This window comes from Gopherus flavomarginatus, chromosome 2 (genome assembly GCF_025201925.1).
Source record: "Gopherus flavomarginatus isolate rGopFla2 chromosome 2, rGopFla2.mat.asm, whole genome shotgun sequence".
Classification (NCBI taxonomy): Eukaryota; Metazoa; Chordata; order Testudines; family Testudinidae; genus Gopherus; species Gopherus flavomarginatus.
In genome coordinates, this window is record NC_066618.1 from 224,349,410 (window position 1) to 224,370,603 (window position 21,194).

General features: G+C 44.7%; 1 protein-coding gene across 25 annotated transcripts in view; it reads left to right on the forward strand.

The window, feature by feature from the left end:
• DTNA (dystrobrevin alpha) overlaps nucleotides 1-21,194 on the forward strand; it is a 342,834-nt gene that overhangs the window by 178,291 nt on the left and 143,349 nt on the right. For all 25 annotated transcript variants that reach the window (XM_050941967.1, XM_050941964.1, XM_050941966.1 and 22 more), the window contains exon 2: nucleotides 7,847-7,914. In XM_050941967.1, the coding sequence (XP_050797924.1) occupies nucleotides 7,848-7,914 (67 nt within the window). In that variant the 5' untranslated portion in view covers nucleotide 7,847. The remainder of the gene's footprint in view (nucleotides 1-7,846; nucleotides 7,915-21,194) is intronic.

Consider the following 21,194-nt stretch of genomic DNA (forward strand, 5'->3'; position numbering starts at 1 on the left):
TGTGCTTTTTGCTGCCCAAGTCAAAGGCAGTAGAACGGCAAACCAGATATGGAAGAGGCATAGACTAATATTAATGTTGATGATACTTTTATCTTTAAAAAATAAGAGTTTTCAAACATATTGAATAAACAAATGATAGCTGAAGGGTGAAATACTGGCCCCATTGAAATCAAGGGCAGAACTCTCATTGACTTCACTGGGGACAGGCTTTCACCCTAGTGTTCAAAAACTGCCACAGACAAACAAGCCTGAAGCATGAGAATTGTGTTAGCCTTTGTTAAGATGCTGGTTTTGTAGTGTCCATTAGTTTTGGTATTGGTATATTTGGACACTTTTCAAGTGTCTGATCAGGAAACTGTTTCCATTTCTTTTTGGTGTTGTGTTGATTTTTTTATGAGGATGATTTGTTTTTCAGACCTTAAGAGTCAGTTTTTCAAACAGGCTCAGACTTAGCTCACTGCTGCTCCCACTGAAGTTTACGGCAAAACTTCAATGAGAGAAGAATTATACCAGTGCTGTGTGCTTTTGAAAAGCCTATCCTGTGTTTAGGGAACTCCCAAAAGGGAAACGAATGAACAGTCTCTGATCACATTCTTTCCTAAAAATGAAGAAAACATTTTACTAAATGTATGACTCAAGACATAGATTTTTTTTTTAATTTAGAAGTTGAACAAGACAAGCTGTTGAAGAGGCAGAATTGCTGAGGCACACATTTGATATGAGCTTAGTAACAGCTTTTTTTCTTCTACACTGTGAGTAGCTCATCTAGATAAAGTACAAACAAGTACTGCAAGTGCCATGCAATTATACCTAGCCTCAGGAAAGAGCACTGAACAGTTTTATTATATTGCCAAAGATTAGTGCTGGAATGTAAAGCTGAGAGAGACCTATTAGAGGCCTACTTCATTAAAAGAAATGGAACAAGTCATTCATAAGGCACCAGTAAATCCATTAAGGGGGGAAAGGTTCTGAAATGGCCCTTCTGGATTCTAGTTATTAACTTCAAGGATTGCTGAAGTTGGTGACTTTGCAAATATGGTTTTACCCAGCACTTAACATCTCTCTTAACCTTCTACTCACCAGACCAAATTCATCTCTGAAGTAAGCACAGATATGACTCTGCTGCAGTCAGCACAGTGGCACCCGCTTTCACCAGAGTTGAATTTGACCCACAGTGTCTATTTATGGGGGTGAGAAGAAAGGAGAGGGGAAAAGATGATTTCACATTAATTCATCTTACATTACCATAGACCATGCGTGGGTATTGGCTGCAGCTTTCAAGATATATTTAAAATAACTATAGGCTAGATGTTGGAGGGTAGCTTCCTTTTCATAAATCAATATTTCTAGTATTACTAAGTCATAGAAAGAAATAATGGTTTACAGATTGCAGAGGACGATTTAAACCAGAGTGTCCCAAGTAACAGCAGTTGATGGGTGCCTGGGTAAGGGTTTAATCAACTTACAAAGAAGAAATATGTAGATAATGGGTTTTAAACAGGGGCAGGCAAACTTTTTGGCCTGAGGGCCACGTCATGTTTTGTAAACTGTATGGAGGGCCAGTTAGGGGAGGGGGTCATGGCCCAGCCCCCACCTCCTATCTGCCCCCTCCAGGACTCCTGCCCCATCCAACCACCCTGTTCCCTGACAGCCCCCTGAGACCCTACCCAATCCACACACACCCACTCGCTCCCTGTCCCCTGACTGCCCCCGGACCCCCGCTGCCCCATCCAACCCCTCCTCTCATTCCTGATGGCCCCCCTGGAACCCATGCCCCATCCAACCACCCCTTCTCCCTGTCCCCTGACTGCCCCCGGAAACGCTGCCCCTGCCTGCCCCCTGCCTCGCCATCCAACCCCCCCTTCCTGACTGCTCCCCCCGGACCCCTGCCCCCATTCAACCCTTGTTTCCCCCATGACCACCATCCACACCCCCACCTCAAACCACCACCCCAAACTCCCCTGCCCTCTACCAAGCCCCCTGCTCCCTGCCGCCTTACCGCGCTGCCTGGAGCACCAGTGGCCAGCGGCGCTACAGCTACACCGACCGGCTGGAGCCGGGCCACACTACCACCTCCGCCGTCACCACCCCTACTCAGCACAGAGCACCGGGTCAGGACCAGCTCTGCAGCTGCATTGCCCCAGGAGCTCACAGCCCCAACGCCCAGAGCATTCCACCGGCGGCGGAGCGAGCTGAGGCTGCAGGGAAGGGGGACAGCATAGGAGGGGCCAGGGGCAAGCCTCCCGGGCCAGGAGCTCGGGGGCTGGGCAGAACGGTCCAGCCCGCAGGCCATAGTTTTCCCACCCCTCATTTAAAGACAGAAAGCCTGTACTGACAACAGAATATTATTGCTTAGCCAAAGCTGTTTTTTTAAAAATTGAACAGCTGTGTAGAAAACTGCTCATTTCAGGTGTCTTCTTGAGCAAGGACAAGAAAACTGCTTGTTTAAGAGGTGCTAACACCTTGGCCTCCCAAAGGAAGGTGTGGGAGGGAAACAGTTTTCTTGTCCCAGGAAGAGTTTAGAGATGTCAGAAATTTTCCCCGTTCAGCTGTGAAACGAAACTAAAACATTTAGAAAATTGTTCACGAAAAGCCAAAGAGAGAGTGGCTAGAATCCAAGCAATTAACTGATTGCATAGGGTGGTGCTGAGGGTGCTCACCTGGGATGTGGGCATACCCAGAGCAAGAATGTGAATCTTCATCTCCCACATTCTAGGTGAGTTTCCTAATCACCGGGCTATTGGCTATTTTAAGGTGGGTCTTTTTCAATCTCTCCTGCTGGAGCTGTGTCCCACTTTGTATAAATTAATGTTGTGCCCTCACTTGCATCATACCTATTACATAGGACTTCATAATTTCTTTATGCCATGATTGATCAAATTCAGTGTATGATTTCACTCACCAGCACTCTTGCTGACTCCCTTTATGTTTATCTATCCTAGACCATGCCTGTGAGATAGGCCTTTGTCAAAATGTTAATTGGGTAGCATCGACCAGATGATAAAATGAGCAAAATTTGTGCATATATGGCAATTAATTTGTTCCTTCCTAGGGTTAATGATTCAAAACAAGACCCACAGCAGTGCTACTTGACATGCAAAAGACCCGCTTCATATAGCATAGTTCAAAATACAGAAATGTACTGGTAGTAGGAAGAATAGCTATAGAACAGAGACTATTAAAATCCTCAGTTTCTACTATAGCAGTCTAACTCATATGAGATGGACTAGACATATGACATTAGGGTTGCCAGGTGTCCAGTTTTTGACTGGAATGTACAGTCGAAAAGGGAACCTGGCAGCGTCTGGTCAGCTGTTCAGTTGGCCACAGTAGGGCTGACCTCAGTTGCTGAAAGACTTCTCGGAGCTGGCCACTGCTGTGTGGATGCGTATCACAATTGCCTTGGCTGTGGGGCTGATGGACACCTGGAGCTGGAACCGACGCCTCAGGGGCACCCCTGGCACTGCATCCTTGCCGTGGGGGGAAGGGGATGCTGCCATTACTGCAGCCCTAGTAAGTTGCCCCTTGGCTTCATGCGAGGAGAAGCTGGCACCTGCTGCTGGGGCTCCTGGGATGGAAGGAGGGTAAAAGTTGCCCTAGCAGAGGGCAGTGTGGCCAGTGGTAGCTCCCTGCCCCATGCAAATGGGGAGGGATTGTGGGGCAGGGTACTATATGCCACAGGGTTCTTGGGGGTGCACTTTTTGGGGGATAATGAGGGGCTTGTGGCAGGGGTTTGCAGCTGGGTTTCGAGAGGGTGGCATTGCAAGCTGTGAGTTGGATGGCAGTCACTATTGTGGGGCATTGGGACGTGATTGTTTTGGGAGGAGAATAAGAAAGGTGTGGGGAGGTATGGATATTGCAGGGCTTTTGGATGAAAAGTCCTTCGGCCCTTTGTGGGTTGTGTGTTCTGGGGTGTTTGTAAGGGGTTAATGAACATTGCAGGGTCCATCTTGTTGGGGGCCAATAAATAGAGCAGGGCTCTGGGTGCAAATATTGTGTGGCTTAAGCGGGGGGAAGTTCAGCTAGCTGTATTTGGCGGTGACCTCCAGCTCTGCCTGGAAGGGATAGGCTGGGGGATTGCATGTGAGGTCTGCAGCTCAGGAGGGAATGGAGTAGTACTGGAGAAAGGCCGGCACTCCTGGGCGTTGCATTTGGGAATCAGTCCTTTCCCCTGCAGCTGGGGAAAGCTGGTTTGGTTTGAGCTCTTGTGGGTGATTCTGTTTAGGATCCTTTTGTTTGATTGGCTTGGACATAGGAAGGTGATCGCTGTCCAGGCTCCACCACTGGGGGGTGGGAAGAGCAGCATCTGGAGTCAGGTGGAGGAGCTGCTCTCTGCTCAGCTGCTGATGCCTGACAGAGAGAAGTGGCTGGCTTCTGGACCAGGCTCTAAGAGGTAAGTATTGCCACCCAGGGCAGGGGGGGATCCTGTACCCTCCCTCCTTTCTGACCTGCCATGCCCCAATTGCCCCAGCCCTGGTCCCTCACAACGGGGACTGACCCCCCTCCCCTGCTCCAGGCAGCAGGCGAGTCCGGGTAGAGGGGGGAGTGAGTGGGGGAGGTTTGGAGAGTGAGTGATGGAGGGGGGAGAAGAGTAAGCATGGGCGGGGCCTCAGGGGAATGGGTGGGACCTCAAGGGTAGAGGGTGGGGCAAAGCTGCCTGGGTTTCATCAGTTAGAAATTTGGCAGCCCTAATCATAGTCTTTTACAATATTTATAAATGAAAGCCTCATAACAGCAAGGAGGCTGGGGGGAGAAGTACGTTTAATTTTCTTATCAAATATTTCCTGATTTTTATTAAAAAAAAAACTATTTATAAAATAGTGCTCTTGGTGCTGCATGGAAATAGAGGAAGAGATTGCTTTTGAAAGAGTCAGATCAAACTCAGTCACTACTAAACCATTTATTTACTGTATTTCCTGAAGCTGGACTATTGTATACAGTGAACATAGAAGGCATCAACTCAGCATATCAATATAAGTTAAATAATATTTTCAGAGACTGAAAAACTTGAGTTTTGAAACAGATTTTAGGATTCTGAGCAAGAGAATCTGCAGCACATTTAAGTTTACTGACTTGTTGATCGACACCCTTATTAATTAGCCCATGAAAATAACTGTTGTTAGATGCACTATAACTGTCTTATCTACAATAGAAAAGTTATTTCCTATTGAAGAACCTTATAACATTAATTGCTATTTTTTCTGTGAACTGTTGTCTACTATAAGCACAATAGAATCGATGGAGTAAAATAATATTGCAGCTGATATCTCGGCTGATAGTGAGGATTGACCTGAAGATGTCTAGAGTTGAAAGCATGAGTCTCTACAGCTTGTGCTAAAGAGTCAAGCTACGTAGTTAAGAGCTGAAAAAGATTCCAGTCTTCTGTGGTTTGAGCACAGAGGGGGGACACAATGCACAATGACCAGTGGGTCATAATACCATCTTAATTTCATCAGGGGTTTGGTGCATACTAGTTTTGTAAATCCATAGTAATCTGGAAAGAAGATTTTGAAGATGTAAGATGACTGAATTTCTGCCAATGGGACTTGAAAATAACTATTTCTTAGCTTCATGTAACACTATAAGATACTTTGTCTTTCACAAGGGTAGGAAGCAAAGTGAAAGATGAAGAATAGGAAGCAACTAAGTGAGATTACTGCAACTTGTTAGTTTAATGACATCTATGAATTGCATTGCACACAGAGGCAGTCTAGGCAATAATTGACCTGTGTCATTGTTACCTGACCTCCTTACCTCCTGTTTCACCCACCTGTTGTGTCGTCTTTAAGACTGTTTGGGGCAAGAACTGTCTTTACAATATATCTGTAAAATGTCTAGCACAGTGAGACCCTCGCCTGCTTGAGGACGTTATGGACACTGCGTATTATCGCCTAGACCAACAAGGCCTAGGCCTAGGGCGGCAAATTTGCTCGCAGCCCCTCTCCAACTCCTCCCGTTCCCCAAATCCCCAGCCCGCCTCCTCCCCCAGGCGCGCCACACTTCCCTCCTTCCACCTCCCTCCCAAGCTTGCCGCGCTAAAGCGCTGGGAGGGAGGGAGAAGCGAGTAGCAGCACGATTGGAGGAGGCGGAGCAGAGGTGAGCTGGAGCCCACGGGCGCAGGGAGTAACTCTTGGGGGGCGGGGAGGGAACTGCTCCCTGCCCCAGTTCACCATCACTCCACTGCTGCCATCCCCTGAGTGCGCCACAATTCCCCTACTCCCCCCTTCCTCCCAGGCTTACCCCAGGGGAGCAGAGGTGAGCTGCCATGGGGGAGGGGCAATTTTTTGAGGGCCTAGGGGTGGCAAATTTGTTAATCCGCCACTGGTTATGGATTATAGTATATAAAGGAAATTAATAATAATGAGCCTATTTATAGAAGTTAAAGGTCTCAAAAGCATGCCTTCCATATAAAGAACAACTGTAACAGTATAACATTCCAGGAAAAGAATGGTGTTGTGGTTAAGATGCTACACTGGATGGGGCTCAGTAGACCTGGATTCTGCTCCTGGTTCTGCCATAGACCTTTTGTGAACCTGGCACATCATATAATCCCTGTGTGCCTCTATTCCCCTAACTATGAGATGGAGTTAATAATACTTCTTTAGCTCACAGGAGGATGAATTCATTAATGTATGTTGGCTGCTCAGATACTACCATGATGAGTGCCAAAGAAATGCCTGTACAGCAAAACAAATAAATATGGGCAAAGCGACAGAATGATGAGGTGACATGAACAAGGAAATAGTTGCTAAACTGAAGGGTTTTTCAACCAAGGAAAGATGATTTTAGTATTATGCTGCTGGAAGAAAATGGTACATGTGGTTTGGAAAATACTATTTTTCCTTCAATAGAGAAGGCCCTCCCATATGGATGACCACACATGAGATCGAGAGGGAGTATATACATAACCAAACACTGCCCTTTTAAACTTCATAACCAGACATTGATAACTGGACCTAGGTAAATACCTTAAGCATTTTTCTGCAAGTAAAAAAAGCCCCTACATTTGTGCCCCTTTTGCATTTTTTTTATTTCTGCAAATGAGTTGCCCGGCATATTATGTAGAAACAGTGCCTATTATGCAAGTGTTAGAGAATGTTTGTGAAATACAGATTCTGAATATGTAAATGAGTGGCCTTACTCTTACTTAATAAGCTAATCTAGTTAGGAAATCAATACAGAACCACGTGACCCCTGTGCCAAATCAACACTAACCAATCCAGGTCAAATTTTGACTATCAGATATTTATAATGAATTGTTTACGACTCATTATTTGTCTATATACTGTTCATAGAGAATATTTGGTGACTAACTTTGAATAACAAATAAATTAAAAAAATTGTAAGCAGCTTGCAGACAATTCATAGACAATAAAAAGAGGCTAAATTCAGCTAATAAATGTATTCACTATGAACTGTTTGCTCAACTCTGATTATTGAAAGATGTAATCTTTTAATAGGTTTTTAATCAGCGGTCCTTTAGATCTATGATGACTTACTACAAGCACCCATGTGTACTATTAAAAGTTCAACTAGAAATATCCGCGGTAGTAAGGGGCTCAAGAGAGAGTTAGTGAGATTACATAGCCTTTCATTTTATGAGCACTGGTTTGAATTCAACCTTGGTTGGTAGAGGCAGAGATATTACACTTTCTGATTTCTTCTTCCTTTATATAATTTACCAATAAGATCCCCTTATTTAGGACATGCTAAATTGAAAGCAAAGTCTAGGCCACGGAGGAGAACGTGATCTGATTTTTAATGCCGAACAATGCCATGGTAGGGCTGGCAAGGGCTGATGTTCAGTTTGTGATATTAAGTATTTTCTGGTGATTTTGTCTTTTAGAATGATTGAAGATTGTGGGAAAAGAGGAAATACCATGGCAGAAAGAAGGCAGCTGTTTGCTGAAATGCGTAAGTACTGTGTTTTTAGAGATCTAACTGCTTCATTGCAAAAGATGAACCAGATACAACAGAACATCAGTAAACCTTACTTACAGTATCTGTCCTGTTCTCATTCTAAAGAATTGTGTTTTTACTGTGAGAAGGAAATTTCAGGAGGGTGGATTTAATTAACCCAATACTGCACAATAGAGCTTTCCCATCCCTGATTTCTGTGATCTTCTGAACCAGGTTATTTTACCTCTGTTTCAATAATAGCTAATTCATCCAAAGAAATTAAAATACTGATAATTATACAAATATGAAGAAAGAAAACAATCATCCCCAAAACACGAGATTTCTAAGGAACAGTTTTAAATCCCAGATATCCCACTTGAATGTATCCCTTTCCTTGTATGGTTGTAAAATAATTAACGTATTTGCTCTCCACAAAACATCATATGAACAAGAGTTGTGTCAATTCCTAACTATTCCCCACTCCTCTTATCTCCCTTGTGAACAATCCATTGTTTCCTTTGGGAGACTGTTTTCCTTGTATAAAGTTTGGTATCTTCCTGATTTTACTACATTTAGCTAATTTTTTTGAGAAGAATAATCAGGTATATCCCTTAGCTCTATTACGGTCATACTATAATTTATATCCATGAGGTGTAGTATTATCAATCTAGTAAATGTTGACAGAACAATGATACTTTTCTAGACTCTTAACAGACTTTGAAGGAAAAATATTAAATATCTAACAAATGTGTAGCTGATTACCTATATCTATGCCATTTTTCAAGGTTTTGAATCCTCCATCTAAAAGGTGCATAGAGAACTGAGAGTTGAATATTAAAAGTGAGGTTTTCAGAAGTGTTCAGTATTGGCCCAACTCTTGTCCTGGATAGGTCATGTGTGTGTTTGTTTTTACCATTGACTTCAATGGAAGTAGAGTTAGGACAATGCTGAGTGTTTTTGAGAATCCCTCCTTAAAATTCCTGTTTTATCTTAATTTTAAATTCTGAGGGGGATTCTGGAAACCTATAGCTGCATTGTCTGTCTTTACTGAGCATTTGAATAGCCCATGTTCACTGTTGCAGAGAACATACTTGACACCACCCTGATTAAGTAGACATGGGCCCAGCGGTGAGCTGGAGCCGGTTCCCACGAACCAGTTGTTAAATTTAGAAGCGGTTTTAGAACCGCTTGTTAACTGGCTTCCCTGCTCAGGCCGGGAAGCTGTAATTCCTCCTCCTGGACACCGGGGGGTGCTGCACTGTGCTAGCCATGTGAGCTGCCTCCTGGCCCTGTTGCTGCTGCTGCTGCTGCTGCTGCTCCTTGGGTCTCTGGCCGTGGGGCTCCTGCTGCTGCCTGGTGGGTTCCCAGTTCGTCTGCTGGGCCTGGGCTGCGTCCTGCTGCTCTACCCAGCCCCTGCCCGCAGCCAGCCCCTGCCTGCACCCCCTGCCTCCAGCTAGCCCTGTCCCACGCCCCTGTCTGCAGCCAATCCCATGTCCACTGGTGCCCTGAAGTTCTCAGGGCAGTAACCCTGCACACCTGCTTCAATGGGGGGGGGGGCAGGGAGCAGCTGGGACCCACACATGTGCACACCCTAGGTTGACCAGACAGCAAATGTGAAAAATAGGGACGGGGGTGGGGAGTAATAGGAGCCTATATAACAAAAAGACCCAAAAATCAAGACTGTCCCTATAAAATTGGGACATCTGGTCACCCTAGCATACCCCAAGGGAGTGGCGGGAACGCACACGTGAAACGGAGCTCATTTCTAGTTCAGGCTCATCTTTTTAAAAAAGAACTTTAGGTAGGGTTAACATACATCCGTATTTCCCCAGAGATGTCAGGCTTTTTCGTTCTTAAATTCCTGTCCGGGCAGAATTTTTAAAATTTAAAAATTCCTCCCAGGAAAATATGGACGTATGGTAACCCTATTGGTACAAAAAATACATACTGTGGCATATCCCTTAAATCAGAACTTTTTATATGGAACTGGTGGTTGTTAAGATTTTAGCAGCTCATCACTGCATGGGCCACACTGATTCTAGTATATGTTGGTGCTCCAATTGTGCTGGAGGCTCTTTCAGAGGCGTGGCAGGATTTTTCATTTTTGAACTTTTTGGGAAAGGGCCAAGTGCAAGCTGATATGAATTTGGGTTTTCCCACACAACTACCTTAGTCCTTTAGCGGGTTGGGCCTTGATAAGGATGCACCTTTTAGAAAAGTTGATTCCCTCCTTATTTTACAGTGTTGCCCAATAGTGTGATCCTCATGTTCCCTCTGAGCCAGGCTTTAACAGGTATGGGATCACACCCTCAGTAAAATACTGGACATCTTGACAATGGAGAAACTTACCATCCTGTATTGTCTTGCTATCTAGCCACAGGATATTATTTTATCTGTCTAATATATACACTTCTAAAGCAGAATGTTTATTTTATTTTGGACCTTATTAAGAGTTTGTGATGGTTTCTTACAGCTTGTTTCAAGTTTTGGTTTTTGCCTTTGCCATACACAAATAGCTGTTATACACCATTTTCTACATATTGAAATGTAGAATGTTTTAATGTTTTGTTTCATTATGTATGGTTATGTGTTGTTTTCTTCTCTGTGCTGTTTGCAAAAAAACAACCGTGCATTTAAAGAGGAAAAGATTAAAGATGAGTAGTGCTTGAGAGAGACAAGGTGGGTGAAGTAATATCTGTTATTGGACGAACTTCCATCGATGAAAGAGACAAGCTTTTGACCTTACACGGAGCTCTTCTTCAGGTCACTTCAGGAAATGCTCACGTGTTCTCCTAAATAGGGAGGTTTTCCTGCAAAATGGCATAGATCTTTTTATGAAAGTCATATTTTACATGGTAGGTGGATTCTGAGGCTCCTCTGTATTTAGTGTTTACAAACAATTGCCTGTTACAATGTTCTATGAATTAGTGTTATATCTGGTATTCTCTTATTTGAAATTCTGAGGTCAAAGTTTACATTGTCTCTTGCAACTCAAAAGGCACACTAGGGTGTCAAAATAAATGGAATCCAGTACTTTTAACTGACAGATTTACATACATCTAGAGGGGAACAAACTGATGGATGCACCACAAAATATGGTGAACAGAACATGTATCCACTTGGGCATGCCAGCCTAGATTATCCAGTAGACACAGAGGTCTGTTACAAAATATGGAAACATGAGACAAATCTTGCAATTTATTGCTTTATTCTCTTTTCAAAGTGCCAACCATATGAAATGTGCTGAGAATTCTCAGAAGGAAAAAACTATAATACTGCAGCTGATCAAATAGTGTGAGAAACTCTTGGCAATCATTTAGGCAACTTAGAAACTGAAGTTTGATTTGCCTTATCCCCACCTGACATCTTTTCGTTGTTTTTCATTAGCGTGCATATAAGTAAGGTATTGTTTGTTCTATGTTCACCTCTAAAGTTGCTTACTGAGGAGCACATCTCAAGCCCCACTATAAGGAGTGTGGTGCAGCTAATAGAAGATGGAGTGTGTTGGGGGCGGGACTAAAGCACATGATGCTGAGAATACTCCTTGCAGCACAGTAGACCTGAGTGTAACTTGGAGAGGGTGTCATAACTTAGTCTCTCGCTGCTGTCTAAATTGTGTCAAAAACCCTGGAGCACCCCAGTAGCCTTTAGACAGCACAAGGGTGGCTTTAAAGACACTTTATCATGTGCTGCCCCTCGACTATTACTAGTGGCACAGAATCTTGCCCATTGTGTAGAAATTATGTTTATTGGCTATGCGGTGTGAACATTGTGGTTATAGCAAGTAACTAGGAGACAAGATTGCTGAGTTCTCTTTCTGGCTCTCACCAATTCACTATGAACCTTAGGCAAGTAGCATAACTTTTCCTCTGCAGTTTATCAATCTGTAAAATGGATATAACAATACCTACCTCAGAGACTTATAGAAAATTATTTAAGCCTTGTAACAAGACCTCTGAGAGGCACTCCAAAGCCATAGTTGAATGGCATTATATAAATAAACTAATATTACTTGGTCTATGTTGTTATCACAATATTATAAAGAAAAATCTAATGAACCATAAAATGATCTCTCAGAGCATATTTAATAAGATTCAGGTGCCATCCAATAACACAAGCATAAGACCTTAACCATCAGTTCAAAGTTATTCCCCAATTATCCCAATTCTTATTGGGTAAGCAAAGGTGATCTATATAGCAATCTGTTTTATCATACATGAGTAGCTACAAAAAGAGGAATTGGTTTTCTTAATTCATCCTAATAAAAAAAGGAAAGACTCTGTGTTAGAGAACTTGCAGTACCCTGCCTCAGATATTTCAGCTTTCCTCAGTGTTGTCAGCAAAATATTAATGGAAAAGAGAAAAACGGAGTCAGTTAACAGGAAATCATGTCATAAGAAAAATCAAAACCTTGCAGGACCTGATGCGAAGTATTTCAGAGTACCTTTTGCCAGGAACAGATGGTATTAAGACAGCCAACTGTGAAAAGGAACTAGTAGAGAGTACTGGGAGGGTGGTGTGGGAGAATCTGGTCAGCAGCAGGGCAGGTGTGTAATAACCTTAGTCCCAGATTTGGACCTTAGCGTCCAAAATATGGGGGTTAGCATGAAAACCTCCAAGCTTAGTTACCAGCTTGGACCTGGTACCTGCTGCCACCACCCAAAAAATTAGAGGGTTTTGGGGCACTCTGGTCCCTCTGAAAAACCTTCCCTGGGGACCCCAAGACCCAAATCCCTTGAGTCTCACAACAAAGGGAAATAATCCTTTTTCCCTTCCCCCCTCCAGGTGCTCCTGGAGAGATACACAGACACCAGCTCTGTGAATCCAAACAGAGTGAATCTCCCTCTCTGTTCCCAATCCTGGAAACAAAAAGTACTTTCCTATTCCCCCAGAGGGAATGCAACATCAGGCTAGCAATCCAACACACAGATCTCCCCGATTCCTTCCTCCCACCAATTCCCTGGTGAGTACAGACTCAATTTCCCTGAAGTAAAGAAAAACTCCAACAAGTCTTAAAAGAAAGCTTTATATAAAAAGAAAGAAAAATAAGTACAAATGTTCTCTCTGTATTAGATGATACAACACAGGGTCAATTGCTTAAAAGAATATTGAATAAACAGCCTTATTCCAAAAGAATACAAATCAAAGCACTCCAGCACTTATATTCATGCAAATACCAAAGAAAAGAAACCATATAACTTACTATCTGATCTCTTTGTCCTTACACTTGGAAACAGAAGACTAGAAAGTAGAACTACTTCTCCAAAGCTCAGAGAAAGCAGGCAGCCAGAAAAACAAAGACCAAGACACTCAATTCCCTCCACCCAAAGTTGAAAAAATCCGGTTTCCTGATTGGTCCTCTGGTCAGGTGCTTCAGGTGAAAGAGACATTAACCCTTAGCTATCTGTTTATGACACGCCCCCCAAATTGCAGACAGTGGGGAAGCTCACTGGCGGCGATTTCCTTCTAGAACTTGAAAATAAACAGATTAATACAACACATACACCTTTACATATACTCCTAAGTATATAACTAACAGACTTCTACATTTTAAGAACACTTTTTAACTACTGAATTATGGGAAACTCTCACGGGAGAGTGCATCAGCAACTTTATTAGAAGCTCCTGTGATGTGTTGAATTTTAAAATCAAAATCTTGGAGAGCTAAACTCCAACGAAGAAGTTTCTTGTTGTTCCCCTTGGCAGTATGAAGCCACTTTAGTGCAGCATGGTCAGTTTGTAGTTGGAACCGCCGTCCCCAAACATATGGGCGTAGCTTTTCCAGGGCGTACACAATGGCATAGCATTTCTTTTCACTGACTGACCAGTGACTTTTCCTCTCAGACAGTTTCTTGCTGAGAAACACGACAGGATGGAAGTTGTGATCTGTTGCTTTCTGCATGAGCACTGCTCCTATACCACGCTCAGATGCATCCGTGGTTACTAGGAATGGCTTGTCAAAGTCCGGGGCCCTGAGCACAGGGTCAGACATGAGCATCGCCTTAAGCTGGGTAAAGGCCTTTTGACACTCATTAGTCCACTTAACTGCATTTGGCTGGGTCTTTTTGGTCAGGTCGGTCAGTGGGGCAGCGATTTGGCTGTAGTGTGGTACAAATCGCCTGTAGTATCCGGCCAAGCCTAAGAAGGATTGGACCTGCTTCTTGGACCGTGGGACAGGCCACTTTTGGATAGCATCCACCTTGGCCTGTAGGGGGTTTATGGTTCCTCGACCCACCTGGTGCCCCAGGTAAGTCACTCTGTTTTGGCCTATTTGACACTTTTTGGCCTTAACAGTTAGTCCTGCCTGCCTGATGCGCTCAAAGACCTTTTCCAGGTGTAGTAGGTGTTCGGGCCAGGAGTCTGAAAAAATGGCCACATCATCGAGGTAGGCAACTGCAAATTCTCCCAGTCCAGCTAGTAGACCATCTACCAGCCTCTGGAAGGTGGCGGGTGCATTTCGAAGGCCGAAAGGAAGGACATTGAATTCATACACCCTCGCATGGGTGACGAATGCTGACCTCTCCTTGGCAGGTTCATCTAGCGGTACTTGCCAGTACCCCTTGGTTAAGTCTATTGTAGAGATGAACTGGGCACGTCCCAACTTTTCCAATAGCTCATCGGTACGTGGCATTGGATAGTTGTCCGGACGAGTTACAGCATTTAGCTTACGGTAGTCCACGCAAAAGCGTATTTCCCCATCTGGTTTGGGTACCAGAACCACTGGAGATGCCCATGCACTGGTAGATGAGCGGATTATACCCATCTGTAGCATGTTCTGGATCTCCCGTTCTATAGCAGCTTGGGCATGAGGAGACACTCGGTAGGGTGGGGTTCTGATTGGGTGAGCATTACCTGTATTAATGGAGTGGTATGCCCGTTTAGTCCGTCCTGGGGTGGCTGAGAACAATGGGGCGAAGCTAGTGCACAGCTCCTTGATTTGTTGCCGCTGCAGACGTTCCAGGGTGGTTGAGAGGTTCACCTCTTCCACGCCACCGTCTTTTTTCCCGTCGTAGTAGACACCGTCAGGCCACTCAGCATCCTCTCCCTGGACTGTAAACTGACAAACCTGTAAGTCTCTGGAATAGAAAGGCTTGAGAGAATTAACATGGTACACTTTAGGCTTTAGTGAGGAATTGGGAAATGCTATGAGGTAGTTTACAGCTCCCAGGCGCTCTTGGACCGTGAATGGCCCTTCCCATGATGCTTCCATCTTATGGGCCTGTTGCGCCTTCAAGACCATAACCTGGTCTCCTACCTTGAAGGAACGTTCTCTGGCATGTCTGTCATACCAGGCCTTTTGCTCTTCTTGAGCATCCTTTAGGTTCTCTCTAGCAAGGGCTAAAGAGTGTCGGAGGGTGCTTTGTAGGTTGCTTACAAAGTCCAGAATGTTAGTTCCTGGAGAAGGCGTAAACCCCTCCCATTGCTGCTTCACCAACTGTAATGGCCCCTTAACCTCGTGACCATACACAAGTTCAAATGGTGAAAACCCTAAACTGGGATGTGGTACAGCCCTGTAGGCAAACAGCAACTGCTGCAACACTAGGTCCCAATTATTGGAGAATTCGTTGATGAATTTTCGTATCATGGCCCCCAAAGTTCCATTGAACCTTTCAACCAGGCCATTGGTTTGATGGCGGTACGGGGTGGCAACCAAGTGATTCACCCCATGAGTTTCCCACAGTTTTTCCATGGTCCCTGCCAGGAAATTAGACCCTGAATCTGTAAGGATGTCAGAGGGCCAACCTACCCTGGCAAAGATGTCTGTTAGGGCCAGGCACACAGTGTTAGCCCTGGTGTTGCCTAGAGCTACTGCTTCTGGCCATCGGGTAGCAAAGTTCACTAAAGTCAGTACGTACTGCTTTCCTCTGGGTGTCTTTTTTGGGAAAGGACCCAGAATATCCACAGCTACTTGCTGAAATGGGACCTCAATTATGGGGAGTGGCTGGAGAGGGGCCTTGACCTGGTCTTGAGGCTTACCCACTCTTTGGCATACCTCACAAGACTGGACATACTTGGCAACGTCCTTGCCCATCCCCTCCCAGTGGAAGGACTTCCCCAACCGGTCCTTGGTTCTGTTCACCCCAGCATGGCCACTGGGATGATCATGGGCTAAGCTTAATAGCTTCTCCCGGTACTTAGTTGGAACCACCAACTGTTTTTGCGGCTGCCATTCTTCCCGGTGTCCACCAGAAAGAATTTCCTTGTATAAAAGTCCTTGGTCTATAACAAACCGGGATCGATTAGAAGAGCTGAGAGGCGGTGGGGTGCTCCGTGCCGCCGCCCAAGCTTTCTGAAGGCTGTCATCCGCTTCCTGCTCAGTCTGGAACTGTTCCCTTGAGGCTGGGGTCACCAGTTCTTCCTCAGACTGTGGACTTGGGCTTGGTCCCTCTGGAAGCGATGTAGGTGATGGGGTTGTTTCCGTTGCTGGTGTACCGCTCTCCGCTGGTGCACCTGAGGGCATTTCAGGCTCTGGCTGAGCCTTTTGGGTATGGCTGTCTTTTGCTTCTGCCAGTTTTGGCTCGCTGGCGCCCTCTGGCGTTGAGTTTGAAGATGTGGTTGCACTTGCTGGTGCTGGTTGCTGTTCCAGTTCCGGGCCTGGGACTGGAGATGCTGTGGCTCTTTCAGTGGTAGGCATGGAATCCGGGTCCACTACCTCTGTCTGGGTCTCTGGTAACACAGACGGGGCCTCTGTGGACGGCTCAGGAACAGGAATGGGTCTGGAAGCTTGCCTGGTTTGGCTACGTGTAACCATTCCCACTCTCTTGGCCCGCCTCACCTGGTTGGCCAAGTCTTCCCCTAGTAGCATGGGGATAGGATAATTGTCATAGACTGCAAAAGTCCACATTCCTGACCAGCCTTTGTACTGGACAGGCAGTTGAGCTGTAGGCAAGTCTACAGCTTGTGACATGAAGGGGTAAATTGTAACTTTGGCCTTTGGGTTGATGAATTTGGGGTCAACGAAGGATTGGTGGATAGCTGACACTTGTGCCCCCGTGTCTCTCCACGCAGTAACCTTCTTTCCGCCCACTCTCAAATTTTCCCTTCGCTCCAAGGGTATTTGAGAGGCATCCGGGCCTGGGGATCTTTGGTGTGATGGTGGTGTAATGAATTGCACTCGCATGGTGTTCTTGGGACAGTTGGCCTTGATATGTCCCAGTTCATTACACTTAAAGCATCTTCCATCTGATGGGTCACTGGGCCGAGGTGAGTTACTGGAGACTGGTGAGGTTGAAGGGTAGGGTATCTGTGGCTTTACTTGGGTGGTATGTGGGGTCTTTGGCTGTCCTCGGTTGTAGGGTTTATGGTCTGTGTGCCCCCTGGGGTAATCGTTCCCCTTGACAGTAGCTTTCTTGCTTTCTGCCAGTTCCATCCATTTGGCTCCAATCTCCCCCGCCTCAGCGATATTCTTGGGGTTTCCATCTTGTATGTACCGTGTGATGTCTTCAGGAACACCATCCAAGAACTGCTCCATTTGTATGAGGAGGTTCAGTTCTTCCAAGGTTTGAATGTTGTTTCCTGTTAGCCAGGCCTCATAGTTTTTTGCAATGTAGTAGGCGTGTTTGGGAAATGACACCTCTGGTTTCCACTTTTGGGTTCTGAAGCGCCGACGGGCATGATCTGGGGTTATCCCCATCCTGTATCTGGCCTTGGTTAGAAAAAGTTTATAGTCATTCATTTGGTGCTTAGGCATTTCAGCTGCCACCTCTGCTAAAGGTCCACTGAGCTGTGACCTCAATTCTACCATGTACTGGTCTTCGGGAATGCTGTACCCAAGACAGGCTCTTTCAAAATTTTCCAAGAAGGCCTCGGTGTCATCACCTGCCTTGTAGGTGGGAAATTTCCTGTGCTGTGGAGCAATATTTGGCGCCGGGTTGTTAGGGTTGGCTGGCACAGGCAGCCCAGCTTTTGCCATCTCCAGTTCATGTTTTCTCTGTTTTTCCTTCTCTTCATTTTCTTTTTGTTGTTTTTCCATTTCTTTTTCCATTTCTTTTTGGTGTTTTTCCATGTCTCGGCGGTGGGCCGCCTCCTCTTCTTCTTGCTTCCTTCTGTGGGCCAACTCATCTTCTGCTTGTTTCCTTCGGTAGGCCATCTCTTCTTCTTCTAGTTTTCTTTTGTGTGCTGCCTCTTTGGCTGCCTCTTTGGCTGCCTGTTCTCTTTGGTAGGCTGCCTCTTTGATCTGTTCTTCTCTTTCTTTCATCTCCATCTGTCGCCTGTGTTCAGCTTCTTTGATTTGTTCTTCGGCGTCAATTTTTGCCTTAGAAGTCATGGTTCCTGTTTTCTTGTGTTGGGGTGCCCTCCGGTGTTTATCTTCTGAACTGCAGGTTCTCTGTTGCCTCCTGAAGTCTGCCTAGCAACAGTGCCTTTAGCTAATTTTCCTTTTCTCTCTCTAGCTAATGTTCAATGAAGGGAAACCAGAAAAACCACTTTATTTGCATGCCTATAAGTGCTGCTACTTGCCTCCTAATGGGAGGGCTATTGCATGACAAAAGACCCTTAACATGCAAGCCACAAACTGCGAGAGAGAGCAGAAAAAAAAATTCTCTCTGGTTCCCTTTTAAAACCAACTGCTTCTCTCTGCTAAAAAGCCCTTAGCAGAGAAAAGAAAAATATAATATTTCTACTGGCTTCTGGGTTCTGTCTATCTCCCACCAGCTGCCACTCATGTAATAACCTTAGTCCCAGATTTGGACCTTAGCGTCCAAAATATGGGGGTTAGCATGAAAACCTCCAAGCTTAGTTACCAGCTTGGACCTGGTACCTGCTGCCACCACCCAAAAAATTAGAGGGTTTTGGGGCACTCTGGTCCCTCTGAAAAACCTTCCCTGGGGACCCCAAGACCCAAATCCCTTGAGTCTCACAACAAAGGGAAATAATCCTTTTTCCCTTCCCCCCTCCAGGTGCTCCTGGAGAGATACACAGACACCAGCTCTGTGAATCCAAACAGAGTGAATCTCCCTCTCTGTTCCCAATCCTGGAAACAAAAAGTACTTTCCTATTCCCCCAGAGGGAATGCAACATCAGGCTAGCAATCCAACACACAGATCTCCCCGATTCCTTCCTCCCACCAATTCCCTGGTGAGTACAGACTCAATTTCCCTGAAGTAAAGAAAAACTCCAACAGGTCTTAAAAGAAAGCTTTATATAAAAAGAAAGAAAAATAAGTACAAATGTTCTCTCTGTATTAGATGATACAACACAGGGTCAATTGCTTAAAAGAATATTGAATAAACAGCCTTATTCCAAAAGAATACAAATCAAAGCACTCCAGCACTTATATTCATGCAAATACCAAAGAAAAGAAACCATATAACTTACTATCTGATCTCTTTGTCCTTACACTTGGAAACAGAAGACTAGAAAGTAGAACTACTTCTCCAAAGCTCAGAGAAAGCAGGCAGCCAGAAAAACAAAGACCAAGACACTCAATTCCCTCCACCCAAAGTTGAAAAAATCCGGTTTCCTGATTGGTCCTCTGGTCAGGTGCTTCAGGTGAAAGAGACATTAACCCTTAGCTATCTGTTTATGACAAGGTGCTGGGGAGACAGAAGAGATCAGTACAAGTTTGAAATGTTTGGGTCCAGCCAACGCCTGATTGTTGATCAAAGAGTGGGTGAACCCAAGCAATATACAATTATAAAGCCCAGTGGCAGATCTAATAATGTTGGCATGGCTCTCAAAGAAGGGATTTGTGAAACCAGTTAAAAAACAGGATTGCCATATTTTCACTTCACTACACTCTATTGCCAGTCTAATTTTACGCTAGTTGTATTTGGAATGAACATGAGTTTGGACAGTTCTTCAAGCAGCTTTGTGGTATGTAACTGTTTTAGTATCTATTTCAGAGATGAAGTTGCTCAAGTTGATGGGGGCAAATTCTCCTCTATTACATAGTTGCAACCACATTCAAAACACAAATATCTGAAAATGTCATTGACTCTGTATTAGTTAAAGTTAATATGCCACATGGTATAAGCCCATGTGTCATAGTTGGGAGTTCTGAATTCTTTTTCTCATAACTACCTCTGTAGTAACAATTGCCTAGTTCTTGTATGCCATGTCAGCCTGAGAGTAAATATGTTAAATAAAAAAAATCTACTCATCTGCCTTTGAGTTTTAAAAAATATTATAAGTAATGAACAATGGCTTGATGCTTTAAGATACTATGTCAGATTCTCACCCTCATTCTGACCCCTTTCTGGCTACTTGGGTGGCACTCAGTTGGAGTAGACCCATCCTAGTTGGTTCCTACACTACCTCCCCTTCCAGCCCTGGCAAAAGGGAAAAGATGTGGGCAGGAAAAGCACTGCTGGCAGCTGCTTTGGGGACATTGCCAGCTTTGTATATTTAGAGCATCCAGGGCCAGTCTGGGTATGAACTGACTCGTTGAGGCTCCCACCACAAAAAATGAATCTCAGCATCAGTGGTGAATGTGGCCCATTCTTTTGCAGTATATTTTTTGCCCTAAAGTTTGTCATCCACCAGTCTCTAAGTTCAGCTGTTGTATTGTTTCTAATTTGGTCTTCTGACAATACCTTGTTCTGAGCTGGCATGACAGCTGAAGATATTTATTGTGAGCTTTGTTGTTAAAAATTAAAATTAGATCCTTTTCCCTGATATTGGAGCTTGGCAAATTTGTCTTTTAGCCTGAAGCTTGACCAGATTGTTTCTTCAAAATGACAGACAGTGTAGGCTTACTATTCCTTGGCTTTCTTCATGAATCTGTTTTATCACGAGGATACCTCCCTCTCCCCCCCAAAAATAGGCAGCCTTGAAAATGTTGGACACCGTGTGTTTCTATGTCCTTTCTCTTATATGTACATTGTTAACAAGGAAAAGGTACATGTGACAGGATCCCCGGGGTGCAGCCTGGGACTGTGGAACCAGTGTGCCCCTTTATCTCTCCAGCCTGGGCTGTGTCTCACAATGTCTTGCTACTGACAAACAGCAAACCACTCCAAAGCTGTGATCACTCAGCACAACAGCATGTGGAGCCCCACACCCAGCTATATTGCATGAATGCTCCCAGAGCCACTCATGAATCACACAGAGAAAGGCACCAGCCAAATCCCCCTGGCTCCCAGGACTGTACCTCAGGAGTATATCGTCTTGCACTGCTCAAGACGAGCAGTGCAAATTTATTAATTGGTTCACCACTTCATCAATGGAAAGTGGACATACACCAGCCTTTGCAAACCTGAGCAGATTTTCCACACACTTCAGGCAAACTTGCTGGTAAAGATAAACAGTTAAACAAATTTATTGACTACAAAAGATCGATTTTAAGTGATAGTAAG